Consider the following 14443-nt stretch of genomic DNA (forward strand, 5'->3'; position numbering starts at 1 on the left):
ATTCCATATACACAGAGTCTGGCATGGGTTGGTCACGCTCAGTGCCAGCTCCACGCAAAGCAGGCCCTGCCAGCTTGGTCATCCTGCCCTTCTATGACAGGGACAAACCACATGGATCCCTACATTCCCCAAATATTCACTGGGTCACAGCTAGAACTTTGCAGACACTGCCCATCCTCCCACTTAGGAAAGCTAACAATATTGAACCCCATCACTCTCCCACCTAAGCCCCCTGTGGCCCTCCACAGCTTCATTTTTCATGGGCCACTGTCAGCCCAATGTCCCTCAAGCTGGGCTGTAACCGCCTACCCAGACCCTGTGCCATCATCACCTCAGCCTCTGTCTGACCCTAGGACATATGGAGACCTGCCACTGCTGATGGACAGGAGGATCCTATGGCAGCATTCCTCCAATCCCAAACCTGTCAAACTATGGCCATTGCTCAAACCTAGAAAGAAAAGCGGACACCCAGGCCCTACTTCCCTCACCAGCAACAAGTTTTCTGCCTTACAGTACCTCTGCCCCTCCCTGCCCTGCAGAGTGAGCACCCACCCCATGCAGGGCTGTGGGCCAGGGTAGGTACCAACGTGGCTCTCAGTTCACTTCTTGGTGGGCAGTATGGAAAGAAGGATACCACTATTCTCATCATCTTAGAGATGGCAACACTGAAGCACAGAGATGTTCAAGCACCCACCCAAGGCTATACAGCACACAAGAGGCCCTGGCTGGTATTGGCCTCTCTGTAGGCCCAAGTGGGTAGACCCCATATCACCTCCATGATACAGATGGGGAGACCAAGGCTGGGGTGAGACCACTCTCCAAGGACACTGAACATTAACTGAACATAGAGCTGGACAGCAGGAAGGGCAGGATGTAGCTCCTCAATGGTGGCAGGACAAGGGTATGCACTATCCCAATAATCCTCCAGCCACTATGAGGGATGTAATCCCACTGTATCAGGTCACACTGGGAGAGCCTCACCCAGGGCCCTATGTCTCTCTGACCCCAACCCAACACTATTTGTCTTCCCTAATCATTGCTCCATCTAATACACCATCCGTTTCCAGCCTACCTCTCTGAGGCTGAAACAGGACCTCTCCAGGGTAGGGCAGGGCAGGTTCTGTCTCCTGCTATGGTCTGGTACTTGGCACCATGTGCTCAGAGCTCAGTCATGTTCGTTGATTAGATGACTGAGTGGGTGGATTAGTGGATGGATGGAAGGATGAGTAGATGGATGGACAGATAGACAGACGGGTGGATAGGTGGGTAAATGGATCAGTGAGGTGGCAAGTGGATGGCTACCAGGTGGCAGCATTGGCTGGCTGGAGCCTAACTCATATCTCTGCTCCTTGCAGATATCTACTGCATATATCTGCTCTCTTCATCCACTCCATGTAATCTCCTGGTCCAAGTTCTGGGACTGGGTATGTTATCCTTTGATTGGGTTCAATTAGGAAGCACTCAGCAGGATTTTTTTCTAGAATGTCTGGCCTCCACACTTTGCTCAGACTGTTCCCTGTGTTGAAGGGCTGACTTCTCCTGCCCCCACCCAACCTTCCTCCTTATGCCACACTTCCAAGTTCACCAGCTCTTCCATGCACCTCTGCCACATTACCCTCTGAGCCTTCTGAAAGGAGATCTCCCTTCTCATATCCCAGCCAGGGTTCTCCACAGTCTCCCTTTCCCCTCAAAACCCAGCCAGGGCCTCCATGTGAGGAGTACCAGGGGCAGACTAGTGGATAAGTCTCAGGCTGAGGCTATGCCTATTTCATTCCCATTCCCACCCACTGACACAAGGCTGATTCCAGTCAGTCTATCCCCCCACATCACCCCCATTGCACTAGGCTTTGTAGATGGAGCCACTTGGATAGCAAAACCCCTTCACTCTACAGACCAGGCAAGATGATACAGGACTACATGGCCCTGAAGGACCACTTGCTCAAAAACCCAGTGAGACTCTAGCACTGTCAAATTCCAGCATCTCAGTGTCCAGTCCAGCTACCTCACCTGGCAGGATAGGTACTGAGGCCACAAGAAATAGTTCTGCCAAATGGCACATGCTCATGACCAGTGGTGCTAGGCCAGACACAGGCAGATGCAGATATGGAGATGGCTCAGCCTGGCCTTTCCAACAGCAGCACAAGTTTAGGCATCAGAAGGTACCTGTCATAAATACCTCCATTTTAGGGAGTGCCAACATCCCTCCTCTCTTCTGATAAGGGCCTCCTGTTTTCCTCAGGGAACCTCCTATTCCCCAGTGGGAGGAATCACACATCTCTGGACTGCAAAGGGAGACTCATGACCAATTAGAACCTCCCAGATCCCTGGCCACAGGATGGGGGGTGTGACCCATGTGATCCAATCAGTGCCTTCCCTGGGACTTTTGCTGAAGCCACCAGAATGGAGATTCACCTTCCCCCTGAGGTTGCTAGGATGGTGGGGAGCAAGATGGGGTCACCTTGACCAGCCAGGAGGGAAGGCAGAGATGAGAGAAAGGAGTCGCGGATTCTAAGGAAATCATCTGAGCCCCTGAATCTCAATGTAACTAAAACGAGAACTCTCCCCAAACTTTTTTTTTTGTTTGTTTAATGTGAACAATGAACTTTTTTTTTTTTTTAAGATTATTTATTTATTTATTCATGATAGACATAGGGGGAGAGAGAGGCAGAGACACAGGCAGAGGGAGAAGCAGGCTCCTTGCAGGGAGCCTGACGCGGGACTCGATCCAGGATCGCGCCCTGGGCCAAAGGCAGGCGCCAAACCGCTGCGCCACCCGGGGATCCCCCTGAACTTTTATTTTCTAATTGAAGGCACAGAATTGAGTTTCTGGCGCTCATAACCAAAGGGGGCTTTCAATGTCAGAAGCCTCTGATCTAGGGCTCCTCTCCACCATATTCCAGATGAGCCTCTGAAAAAAAACACCACGGAGTTACCACTTCTCCAGCTGCTGCCTCTCCCTGTACTGCACACAGGCTTTCTACCCCAGGGATGGGAGGGGCAGGGGGTGGTTGAGGAAGTCCAAGCTGGGTGATCTGCAGCAAGTGCGTAGTGGCTATACTCAGCCTGAGTCCTGTCTGCCTGTGACAAGACAGCCGTCTCTCCATGAAAGGTCAGCAAGCTCCCCATGTCCCCCACCGTGAAAGTTCAGCAACTCTAAATGCTAAAATGCTGGAAGCAAGCCTAAGACTGGAGCTGCAGGGCTGTCCGATGCCATCAGCCTCAGCAAGAAAAACACCACCCCTTGCTTCTGTAAGTGACTCACGTGGAGCGTAAACATTTGTGTGCTCTCAACTGTCCTGCCTTACCCCCTTGCATGACAGAGACAGAGAGGAAAGGGCAAGAGACACCCTCCTGGGACCCACCAGATTTCACCAAGGCAGGCACATGGTTACAACTTTTAAATACAGTTACCAGTTTTCTACGAGGAGGCCACCTTGGGGGTCCTCAGTGGGGCTCCTTTACAAGCCTGTTGCCTCAAGGACACAGTGCCACCCACTAAACCCCACCTTTGGAGAATGCCCTGCTCCCCGCTCGGGACTCAGTAGATTCTGGTGATCCTGTCTGCTCCTGCTTCCTTCAGCAGGCTGCTTCAAATTCTCACATCCCGTAGAGAGGAGAGCTCTCCGGATATGCAGCCCAGCCCGCTCCGCCCGCTCCTGTCTCTGACCCCTGTGGAATTTCGCAGTTGTGGCGTCAGAAAACATCTTCGGCCTCAATCTCGGGTGACCCCCCTCGAGGCCTTTAAAAGCCCAAAGGTCCGCCCCTCAAGATTTCCTCTCGGCTGAGCTGTTCAATTCCGGAAGCTGCTTCCCTCACAGGAAAGGTCTGTGATTCCCCAAAGGTGCCGGTTACTTCCTCCCGAATCACAATATTTTCCGTGCGCGGTGAAGCGGTGTACGCAAGGAAACCAGCCACTCGGCCGGTTGGCCAGGGGTCTGACACCGCGCTGGCAGCGCCCCAAAACCCGCTCCTGCTCCACGGAGCAGGAATGCTAGGGAAGCGCTCCCTCAGCCGTGGGGGACGAGTTCTGTGAATCCCGAGCAGTCCTCTCCAGTCCTCCCCGAAGAGCACGGGAGAGGGGAGGGTGAGGAGGAAGAGACTGGAGACTCGGGGTTAACAAGTGTTAAGAGCTCCTCTGCACAGCTGCGGAGCGGCTACCACAGGAGGAAGGCGGTCCGCCCGCAGTGGGGACCCCGCGGCCCAGCCCCGGCCCCCACTTCCCACTGCAGGCAGCTGGACAGGGAGAGTGGCTGGCCGTTTCCGTCCTCAGGACACAGGGCCGAGGCCTGCTCGCTAACTAAACATAGCCCACACCAAAGGGCACAGCTTGCTGGCTTCTAACAGGCTGATTCGCTAACATGCCTGCTTCTGTTTCTCTACGCAGACCATGCCATTACATACAGTGAGAAAAAGGGGCAGTGCAGAAGGCTATTCCAGAAGCCTCCAGGTCAGGCCAGGTCCCCTCAAAAACCTATCACAGATTATGTGTAAGGTTTGCTGGATGAAATCAGAGCCACCATGGGGAACTTCTGCCCTTGGGGAGCATACATTCTAGGGGACATGGGCCTTTAAGTGTACAGAATGTACTGCGGACACAGGGCAGAGGATGCACAGAGATGGGTGGACAGAGCCACCAGGCCCCAATGAGGCAACACTGGAGCTGTGCAAAGCACTGGGATAGGACACTCTAGCCATGGAAGAGCCAGGTCAAAGGCCCAGGAGGGGTGCCAGAGGAGTGCTATTAGGAGACCAGTAGGGCTGTGGAAGCACAGAGGGCCCAGTGGGTGGGCAGGACCTTACTATGAGGGTGGGGTGGGGGTGGGGGTGGGGGTCATGGAAAAGCAATATTTGTTCTGAGAGCGAGGAACTCCCCCTGGCAGGTAGCAGGCAGAGAGACATGTTCTGATGCATATCATGGGATTGACCCACTGGCCAAAGTATGGGGCAGCAGCCAGGAGGGCAAGAGCCGATGGTGGCTTCAAGAGGGAATGAGGAAGAGATGGAAGAGGGGGCCACACAAGGATGTGGCTCAAAGGTGGAACCAACATGATGTGCCAACAGATGAGGGGAAGAGAGAGCAATAAGAGTAGTGTGGTATGTGCTCCTAAGGTGAAGCTCAGGGTGGGGGCACAGAATTGAAACTGAGGAGACCTCCCAGGGTGGCTAAGGCTAGGCCAACGCCTCTGCCTCTTCGCAACAGAAGGGACATTCCTGAGAGTTGCTGCTCGCTAGAAGACCTGAGGCCCTTGACCAAGGAGAGGCATGAGGGCTTCCCAGAACAGAGACAAGCCCTCCAGCCCTCCAGGCCAATGTCCACCTCTGCCTCCCCTCTCCATTGGATGTTCATAGGCAGCACAGCTGCAGGCCAGTAGGGCCCTGTCCTACCTCCTGCCTGCCAGATGAGTCCTTCCCCAGTACTCACTCCTCGATCCCTGGAGGAAACCTGAGAGCCAGTGACTCTGTGCCTGGCCTCCACCAACGATCAGCATATGGCACGATTTTAATCCCAAATCTTCCCCAAACCCATGCCTACCTTACTATCTCTACAGCTCCCACCTAGGTCCAGGCTCCCTTGTCTCTTGAAAAAGGGATCCTTCCCAAACACAAATCTGATCCAAGTCCCCCCCGCCGACTCAAACTTTCCACCTCCACCCTGAGTTTCTCAGCCTCCTTCCCTCCTACCCCCTCCAGTTCCTCTCACCTTCATGACCCTGAAAACCCAGGCTTTTGGCTGAAGAACCCACACATGCCACTTGTCCATACCCAGAAAATAGTCTAATTCCCATTACCCCCTTCCCTCAAGCTGATGACACTAACCATCAGATTCAGCTCAACCTCATTCATGAGGAGACTCTCAGAACCTTCCAGAAAAGGCAGGAACCTCCAACTTGGCCTCAGGATCATTTATGGCAAACATGGAGAAATGATTGCACAACTGTCTTACTAACTCTACTGGCATGTCCCATGTGGGCAAGGCCTGACTGTCCTGGGGGCCCACATGCCCAGCACCAAGCACAGCAGCAGGCACACAGGAACCATCCACCAGAGGAAGAGAAAGGCGTCAAACGAGTCCTTTACACAAGAGAAAGGAGCCCAGGATGCCAGAGTCACCTCTCTCTCTCTTTTTTTTTTTTTTTTTTTTAAGATTTATTTATTTATTCATTCAGAGAGAGCGAGAGAGAGGCAGAGACACAGGCAAAGGGAGAAGCAGGCTCCATGCAGGAAGCCCGATGTGGGACTCGATCCCAGGTTTCCAGGATCACACCCCGGGCTGCAGGCGGCGCTAAACCGCTGCACCACCAGAGCTTCCCAAGAGTCACCTCTCTTGAGGAATTATTTCTATCTGGGCATTTCTTCCCCATCCCCTTACTCTTCCCATCCTTCTCCAGGGCCTTCAACCCCAAGTCTGCAACATGCCCTAAGACCAAAGGGCAGGAATGCAGAGAAAGCCCCACTTTTAAAGTATCTGGGTGGGGGTTGTGGGGATGCAAGCACAAACCTCCGACCTGGGCTCGCTAAGCTCTCCCACGCGGATAGGCAATAAAAAATAACTGGCGTGAAGAAAAGTGGGATGACACACGGCATGGGCTCCCTGGAGATGGCACTATGATAGCGGAGGCTAATAAAACCTTTCTATCCCTATGGCCGACGACAAGAAGGCCGTCCCCCAGGGGAGTCACAGCTACCAGGTGGAAGCGGTCCAGCTGTGAGACAAATGCTCCACAATTCGGGGCGAACTGAGCAGTTTTCAGAGCAATTTCACATCATAAGCTCACAAGACCCTGCTGGCGAGGTGAGGAAAGGGGCGCCTCGCTCCCAGGGGAGGAGGAGCTGAGCTGCTTGGCCCGCCCTCTAGCCTTCTAGCACCTCCAGCCCAGTGCTCCCTCCAGCTTGCTGCAGACTCAACTGCCCCCACCCCAATAATCTGCAGAGACCCACGGAGCTGTGCTCTGCACTGTTGCCAGATGCCGGGCCCACATGGAGGCATCTGCCCTTTCCATGTTGCAGAAGTGGCTTGGACTCCAATTGTTCCATTCTCCTACTGCCCTGCCACTGACCCTTCCATGACCACAAAGTCATGGTGCCACCATCCTCCCAATGGCTCAGCCAACTGCATGTTTGTATCCCCCTGAAATTCACATGTTAAAATCTAACCCTCAATGTGATGGTGTTGAGGTGGCTAAGGGGGGTGCTTTGGGAGGTGATTGAGTCATGAGGGTGGAGCCATGAATGGGATCAGTGCCCTGATTATAATGGGGGGCCCTAGGGTACCTAACTGGCTCAGTCAAAACATGTGACTCTTGATCTGGGGCTTGTAAGTTTGAGCCCCACACTGAGTATAGAGATTACTTTAAAAAAATAAAATAAAATCGGGGGTCCCTGGGTGGCTCAGCAGTTTGGCGCCTGCCTTTGGCCCAGGGTGCGATCTTGGAGTCCTGGGATCGAGTCCCACGTAGGGCTCCCTGCATGGAGCCTGCTTTTCCCTCTGCCTGTGTCTCTGCCTCTCTTTCTCTCTCTCTTTCTCTCTCTCTATGTCTATCATAAATAAATAAATAAATCTTTAAAAATAAATAAATAAATAAATAAATAAATAAATAAATAAATAAATAAAATCTTTTTAAAAGGGGGGACCCCAGAGTGCCCTCTTGTCCCTTCTACCATTTGAGGACACAGTAAGAAAACAGCCATCTATGAACCAGAAAGTGGCTTCACCAGACACCAACCCTTCTGGAGCCTCCATCTTGGAATTCCTAGGCTCCAGAACTTTGAGAAATATGTTTGTTGTTTATAAGCTACCCAATTTTTTATATTTAGCAGTGAGAATGGACTAACCTACAACTTTCTCTTTTCCCCACCTGCCACACTGACTCGTAGGCAAGATCTGCCAGCAACTGCCGGAAATACCGTCACACCCCATGAGGGCACAGTAGACAGAATGTTGGCAGCGACAGGACCAAAGGATAACACCGCCACTTCTGCACTAACACTTAGATAAGATACACAGGCAATGTGCCAGGCGCCCCCCAAGCACACCCTTGCCCTAGTCTGCTTCGTCCCAGCTACCCTGCCCAGTAGGCCTATGGTCCCACTTCCCAGATGAGCAATCTAAGGCACAGAGGGCTGCAAACATGCCCATGGTACACAGTGAGTGTGTGGGGTGGCGCTGCTCACCAGAGGAGGGACCACAGACACAGGTGGGTCTGATGAGGCACCGCTACCACCAAATCTCCCAAAATTCTCAAGAGGAAGAGCTGAGGCCTCATCTCTGAAGGGTCAAACCCCTACCTCTCCCTCTTGGCTGAAAAGAGGACAAAGCCAAAGGAACAAGAACCTTCTCAGAAAGAAAAAGATCCCCCAGTCTTTCATACAGGGTTGAGAGGCTGGACTCTTCCAGGGCCTCAGGGCTGAGTGGCAGCAATTTAGGACACCACCAGAGAGGGCTTGTTAAGAAAGTTTACACAAGCAAAGGTCATGAAGCCAGAGGCAGATAGATGTCTCGCTAAACTATGCCAAACCCGCTCACACTGTGTCTAGGCCATAACTTCCCATGAAGACATCTGTGGCCAGCATGTCCCTCAACCAATACCCTCACTTTAGCCTCCAGGAGTAGTGTGAGTCAGCGAGACTGGGCCCCATCCAGATACCTTTAAGGTAGATGAGCTGAGGAGTGAGGATGCCAACAACCCAAAATCTGAAGAGCCTCTGTGGCTAGAAGGTCCCTCCAGAACTCAGCCAACTGGGTACCTTACAGCGATGGAATTTTAGCTGGGGAAGTGCAACTCCCAGGAGAATTTCTCCACTTGCCCTCCCCAACACCCTAAGTGGCCTCAAACCTCTTTTCCCTCCCAAGCCTGGACCCTCCTGGAGGGCCTGAGGTGGAGCTGGGAGGGGCCCACTAGAGAACAAGTGTCTTTTGTGTGAGTGAGTCTGCAGCTAGGATCCCACCTCCCCTCTGCAAGCCCTAGGCTGAGACAGCCACACTCCAACCATCCCGGAGGTTCAGCTTGGTTATTAACGACCATCTCTACTAGGCAACGAGTTTTTTGTTGATCCCTCGAGATGGGAAGGAAGGAGAATAAGCTTTTCTCTTTCTTTTTTTCCCCCTTGGTTGCAGAAAAGTAAAGTTGGAACAAACAAGTTATATAACGCTGGGGGCGGTGGGGGGTGGGGGAGCTCAGTCCCTCCTGAGGACAGTTTCTTGAGTTGTGGGACCGTTGGAAAGGCCAAGGGGAAGACAGGAACCGCCCCCATCCCTGGCCAAATGACAAAACCCTTCATGGGACAAAACGGCAGATGCAGGCACCTCCTGGCAGATTGGAAAACCAACCTCACAGATAAGGCCAGCCTCCCCTCAGGTCTCGGCAACCCCACAGGTCTCCCTGAAAAGGCAAAGGACTAACCGATCTCATAGAAAGGACTTCCTACCAGTCAGACTGCAAGCCCTAGAGAGTTTTTCCACACTCTTTTCGTCCATCCCTTCCCCTCTCCCTCCCCACCCCTGGCCATATTTCTTGAACACTCATTTCCTCAGCGCAATCCTGGCTCCAGGCACACAAGACAGCATAAGGCAGACATGCTCTCTACCCTCAAGGCACTTCCACTAATAAAAACACTAAGTAATCTTGGGTGGTGATAGCATGATCAAAGACACACAACAGCCATATGCCCCAGCAACTCCACTCCTGGTATATATACCCCAAGGAACTGGACACAAGTGTTCCAACAAAAACTTGAACATGCATGTTCATAGCAGCGCTATCCAAAATACCCAAAAGGTGGAACCAGCGAAAATGTCCATCTGTTAGTGAATGGATAAACAAAATGTGGTATGTCCACATAGTGAAATATTATACAGTCATAAAAAGGAATGAATTACTGATACACACACCAATGTGGATGAACCTTGAAAATGTTATACAAAAAAAAAAAAAAAAAAAGGAAAGAAAGAAAATGTTATACAAAGTGAAAGAAGCCAGACGCAAAAGGTCACATATTGTATGATTCCATTTATGAAACAGATAAATTTGTAGAGACAGAAATTAGATGAATAGTTTTAGGGGGTTGAGGAAGAAGGAATGGGGAGTGACTGCCAATAGGTACAGAATTTTCTTTTGAACTGACGGAAATGTTCTGGAATTAGATAGATGGGATAGTTGCCCAACGTTGTGAAAATACTAAATATCACTGAATCATTCACTTTTAGTGGCTGAGTTTTACGCTATATAAAATTTTTTTTAATGCTATATAAATTTTACTAAACAATCCAAGGTGACCATAAAAAGTGCTCTGGGGGCTAACAGACCTCGGTGGTCAGGCAGATAGCTCTAAGAAGCCATGACCTGGGAGTGTGGAAGCATGAAGAGGAATGAGGCAAGGGCAAGTGATACACTAGGCCTCTCTGGCAGCTTTGGAACAATGAACAATGTTACAAAGGCCTTTAGATCTCAAGGGATCCTTGCCAAAATATTGTGTGCCACAATCTTCCTCAAAACTTGATCCTCTTCCTGCATGTTCCATCTCACCATATTAGGGATTCTTGCCCCTCTCCCCATACGAGCACCACAGGGATTAAAAGCCCCTCCCCTACCAGTTGCTCTAGACAACTGTAATTTTTCACTGGGATGGATAGAAGGGGGCAAATGGGAATCTCAGAAGTGAGGGAGATGTCTTTTAAAGAAGTGCCTCCATTTAGAAAAGATTTCTCAGAGCAGCACCTGGGCAGCTCAGTTGGTTAAGCATCCAACTCCTGATCTCAGCTCAGGTCTTGATCTCAGGGTCATGAGTTCAAGCCCTGTGTCAAGGTCTACGCTGGGCATGCAGCCTCCTTAAAATAAAATTTAAAGAAAGAAGATTTCTTAGATATGACACCAAAAGTATAATCCATAGGGAAGAATACTGATAAACTGGACCTCATCAAAATGACAAAATTTTGCCCTGTGAAAGATATCATTAAGAGAGAGAGAGAGAGAGAGAGAGAGAGAGAGAGAAAGAAAGAAAGAAAGAAAGAAAGAAAGAAAGAAAGAAAGAAAGAAGAGAGCCACAGACAGGGAGAAAATGTTTGTGAATCATATATCTGATAAACGATTTACAGACAGAACACATAAAGAATTCTTAAAAGTAAGCAATAAGAAGACAACACAACTAGAAAATGGGCAGATTTTAAAAGATACGAATCTTTCACTTTACCAAAGATGTGAATACCCACCATGAAGAAGTATCCAACATTATTACTTATTAGGAAGAAAAAAGTTAAAACCAAAATAAGATTCTAGTATATACTTAAAATGACTATAATTACAGACTGGCCACATCAAGTGTAGGCACCGATGGGGTGCAACTGCAACTCTTATACATTTGCTAGCGGGAATGCAAATGGCACAGTCACTCTGGAAAACGGTTTGGCAGTTTCTTCAAAAGTTAAACCCACATCTACCATAGGACCCAGTCATTCCATTCCAAAGGTATTCAGCCAAAAGAATAAAAGTATGCATCACACAAAAACGCATACCTGGCTGTTCACAGGGACTTTATTTGTAATTGCCAAAACAGAAATCCAAATGTCCATTAACCAGTAAATGAACAAGCAAACTATCTGTCCATATAGTGGAATACTCTGCAGCAATGAAAAAGAACAAGCTTCTGATACTTGTGACAACATAGATGAACTTCTGAAAACATTTAGTTAAAGGAAAGAAGCCTGGCATAAGAAGCCACATATGTAGGATTCCATTCATGTAAAATTTCTACAAGGGCAAAACTAGAGAGCAAAAGTAGATCAGGGTGTGTTTGGGGCTGGGGATGGGAGTGTGGTTGACTACCACGGGCCTGAGGGAACTCTTTAGAGTGATGTGAGCCTTTTAAAAAACAACTGGATTATGGGCAGCCCTGGTGGATCAGCGGTTTAGCGCTGCCTTCAGCCCCGGGCCTGATCCTGGAGACCCGGGATCGAGTCCCACGTCAGGCTCCCTGCATGAAGCCTGCTTCTCCCTCTGCCTGTGTCTCTGCCCCTCTCTCTCTCTCTCTCTCCCCCCCTCATTGTCTCTCATGAACAAATAAATACAATCTTTAAAAATAAATAAATAAAAATTAAAAAAATAAACTGGATTGTATTAGAGGGTACACAACTGTATAACTCAACTACTCAGCTAAAATGAGTGAATTATATGGTATATAATTAGTTACACCTTGTTGCTGCCCCCAGGTTATCCCATTCCAGGGCGCAAGGCAGGGACCTAGGGTTTGTGGTCCCCTTGTTCCTTACATGTCACCTCATGCCTAGTCAACAAGCCTTGCCAACTCTACCCCTGAATGTCTTACAAATCTTTTGATCTCTCCTTGCTCCCTGCTGCAGGGCCCTAAAGCCCAAATTATGCCCAAGCCATCAGGTTTTTCTGGTTGGCACCAGCCCAAGTCTCCACAATAAGGACTCCTCCAGAGCACACAGGTAGTGAACAACTTCATCACTTATCACACTGAAATTATTTGCTCCTGTAAGCTCACCATCAAGGAAGAGCCCAGATTTCCTCCTTCACCAGCCAAGGGGTGACAGGCTTTCCTGGGAGGCCAGGATGGAAGCATCTGGGCTATACTGACCTTGTGCAATAAGAGGGAGGCTGTGTTACCTAAGGCAGGTGTTCCTCCCCTCTGAGAATCCAAAACTGCATATAAACAACTTCAATTCCTACACCAATTCTGGAGCTCAAGCAATCTATCTCAGGACTTGGACAAAGGAAAAGGGAGCCTCCCTTTGACCAAAGGGGATGAATTCTGCCCCCTTGGTCTGTGTGTGGGCAAGATCTTGCTTCAAGTCCTTTAGCCTGAAGGAGGATTTTTTTTTTAAAGAATTTTAATTTATTTATTCATGAGAGACAAACACACACAGAGAGAGAGGCAGAGACATAGGCAGAGGGAGAAGCAGGCTCCCTGTGGGGAGCCCGATGCAGGACTTGATCCCAGGACCCTGGGATCATGACCTGAGCCAAAGGCAGATGCTCAACCACTGAGCCACCCAGGTGCCCCAGCCTGGAGGAGGATCTGAACCCCATGGAGATGAGAGAGAGAAGCACCAAGGATGGACTCTCCTTAGACCTTCAGGGGTCTCTCAGCATCCTCAGGCTACCCACAACCCACTCCAGCCCCTTAGGACCCGTGGGAACACCAGTCCCCTCTCTGTCCAACAAGACTCACAGTGACGCCCCCCCCCCTGGAGGGGGGGACCTCAGCCTTCCCTCTCAGGTTTTCCTAGGCCCTTTAGGCCTCTTTCAGGCCCTCAGATTCACTTGAGCCCCCTAACTCCAGTCTTCCACAGTCCTCACCCCTGCCAGGACTTGCCTCAGCATGCCCTGAGGACCACCTTTAGACACCTCAGGGTCCTACAGCACCCTCCAGGAAGCCTTGGGGCTCAGCCCCTCAAGCTCTCCCACCAGTCCCCTCCTTAACAAGCTCAAGACTGCCCACGGTCCTCTGCTCAGGGGCTCTCTGCCTCCCAGACCTCTTGGCATCCCCAGTTCCTCCATGCCCCCAACAGGTCAGGAGGCCATGGGTTTCCCTTCAGACTTCCATGCCCCTCAATGCCCCCTCAGACTCCTAGGGCCGCATGCAGATATCTCGAGGTCCTGGGGCCCCCAGACCGCCTTCAGCTGCCGCTCAGCAGCCCTCGGCCCCCCCAGTATTCTGTGACCCCCTAAAGCCCGCAATCCCCCGTAAAGACCCTCGAACCGGCCCAGGTGGCTCCTCAGCCCCTCGGGATCCCCAGGACTCCCCACACGTCACCCCGGCCCCGGGGCAGGTGCCGGCCCACCCCGAGGACGGGTCTCACCTGCTTGGGCGCTCGGGCCCCGGGCCCGCGCCGAAGCCGCCGCCACCGGCGCCACCGCCGCCACCGGACTCCGCCATCTTCCCGCCGCCGCCGCCGCCGCCGCGCGTTGAGTGACGGGAGCCGCGCGCGCCGGTCCGGGAGACGGAGATGCGGGGGGCGGGGCGGCACCGGGGCTGCTCTGCAGGAGGCGGGGCCTTGGGCGGGGGGTGGGGCCTGCTACCCTGAGGGGGTGGGACCCGGGCGGAGAGGGGTGGGGTCTGCGGGTGGGCGGGGGCAGTGAAGGCAGAGGCCCGCTCCGCGGCGGGGAGAGGGCGGAGACTCGGCGAGGGGCGGGGCCTACTCTGGGAAGGGGCGGGGCAAAGGCGAGGAGGGAGGAGTGGGTGGGGCCTGGGAGGGGGCTCGGAGAGCAGGGACTGGCCCGAAGGTGAAGTGCGGCAGGTCTGGGGAGGGGTCCGTTCTACGACCGGGAAGGGGCAAGGCCGACGTGGGAGGAGCAGGGAGAAAGTGGTCCAAGAACTCTGAGAACTTTCCCTCCCCTTCCAGGGTCATTCACTCCCCAAGACCTCCCTCAGACATGGGAATTCATCCCCTTCTAACAGGGCTGTGGATTCCAACCCTCCCCTG

At 51.8% G+C, this 14443-nt stretch overlaps 1 protein-coding gene across 1 annotated transcript in view; it reads right to left on the bottom strand.

Annotated features, from left to right (window-relative positions):
* Positions 1-13912, bottom strand: part of KLHL26 (kelch like family member 26) — a 28252-nt gene extending 14340 nt beyond the window's left edge. The window contains 1 exon segment of the mRNA XM_038566799.1: positions 13820-13912. Within this exon segment, the coding sequence (XP_038422727.1) occupies positions 13820-13896 (77 nt within the window). The 5' untranslated portion in view covers positions 13897-13912.
* Between the last annotated feature and the right edge of the window lie 531 nt (positions 13913-14443).

Source organism: Canis lupus, chromosome 20 (assembly GCF_011100685.1).
Source record: "Canis lupus familiaris isolate Mischka breed German Shepherd chromosome 20, alternate assembly UU_Cfam_GSD_1.0, whole genome shotgun sequence".
NCBI lineage: Eukaryota > Metazoa > Chordata > Mammalia > Carnivora > Canidae > Canis > Canis lupus.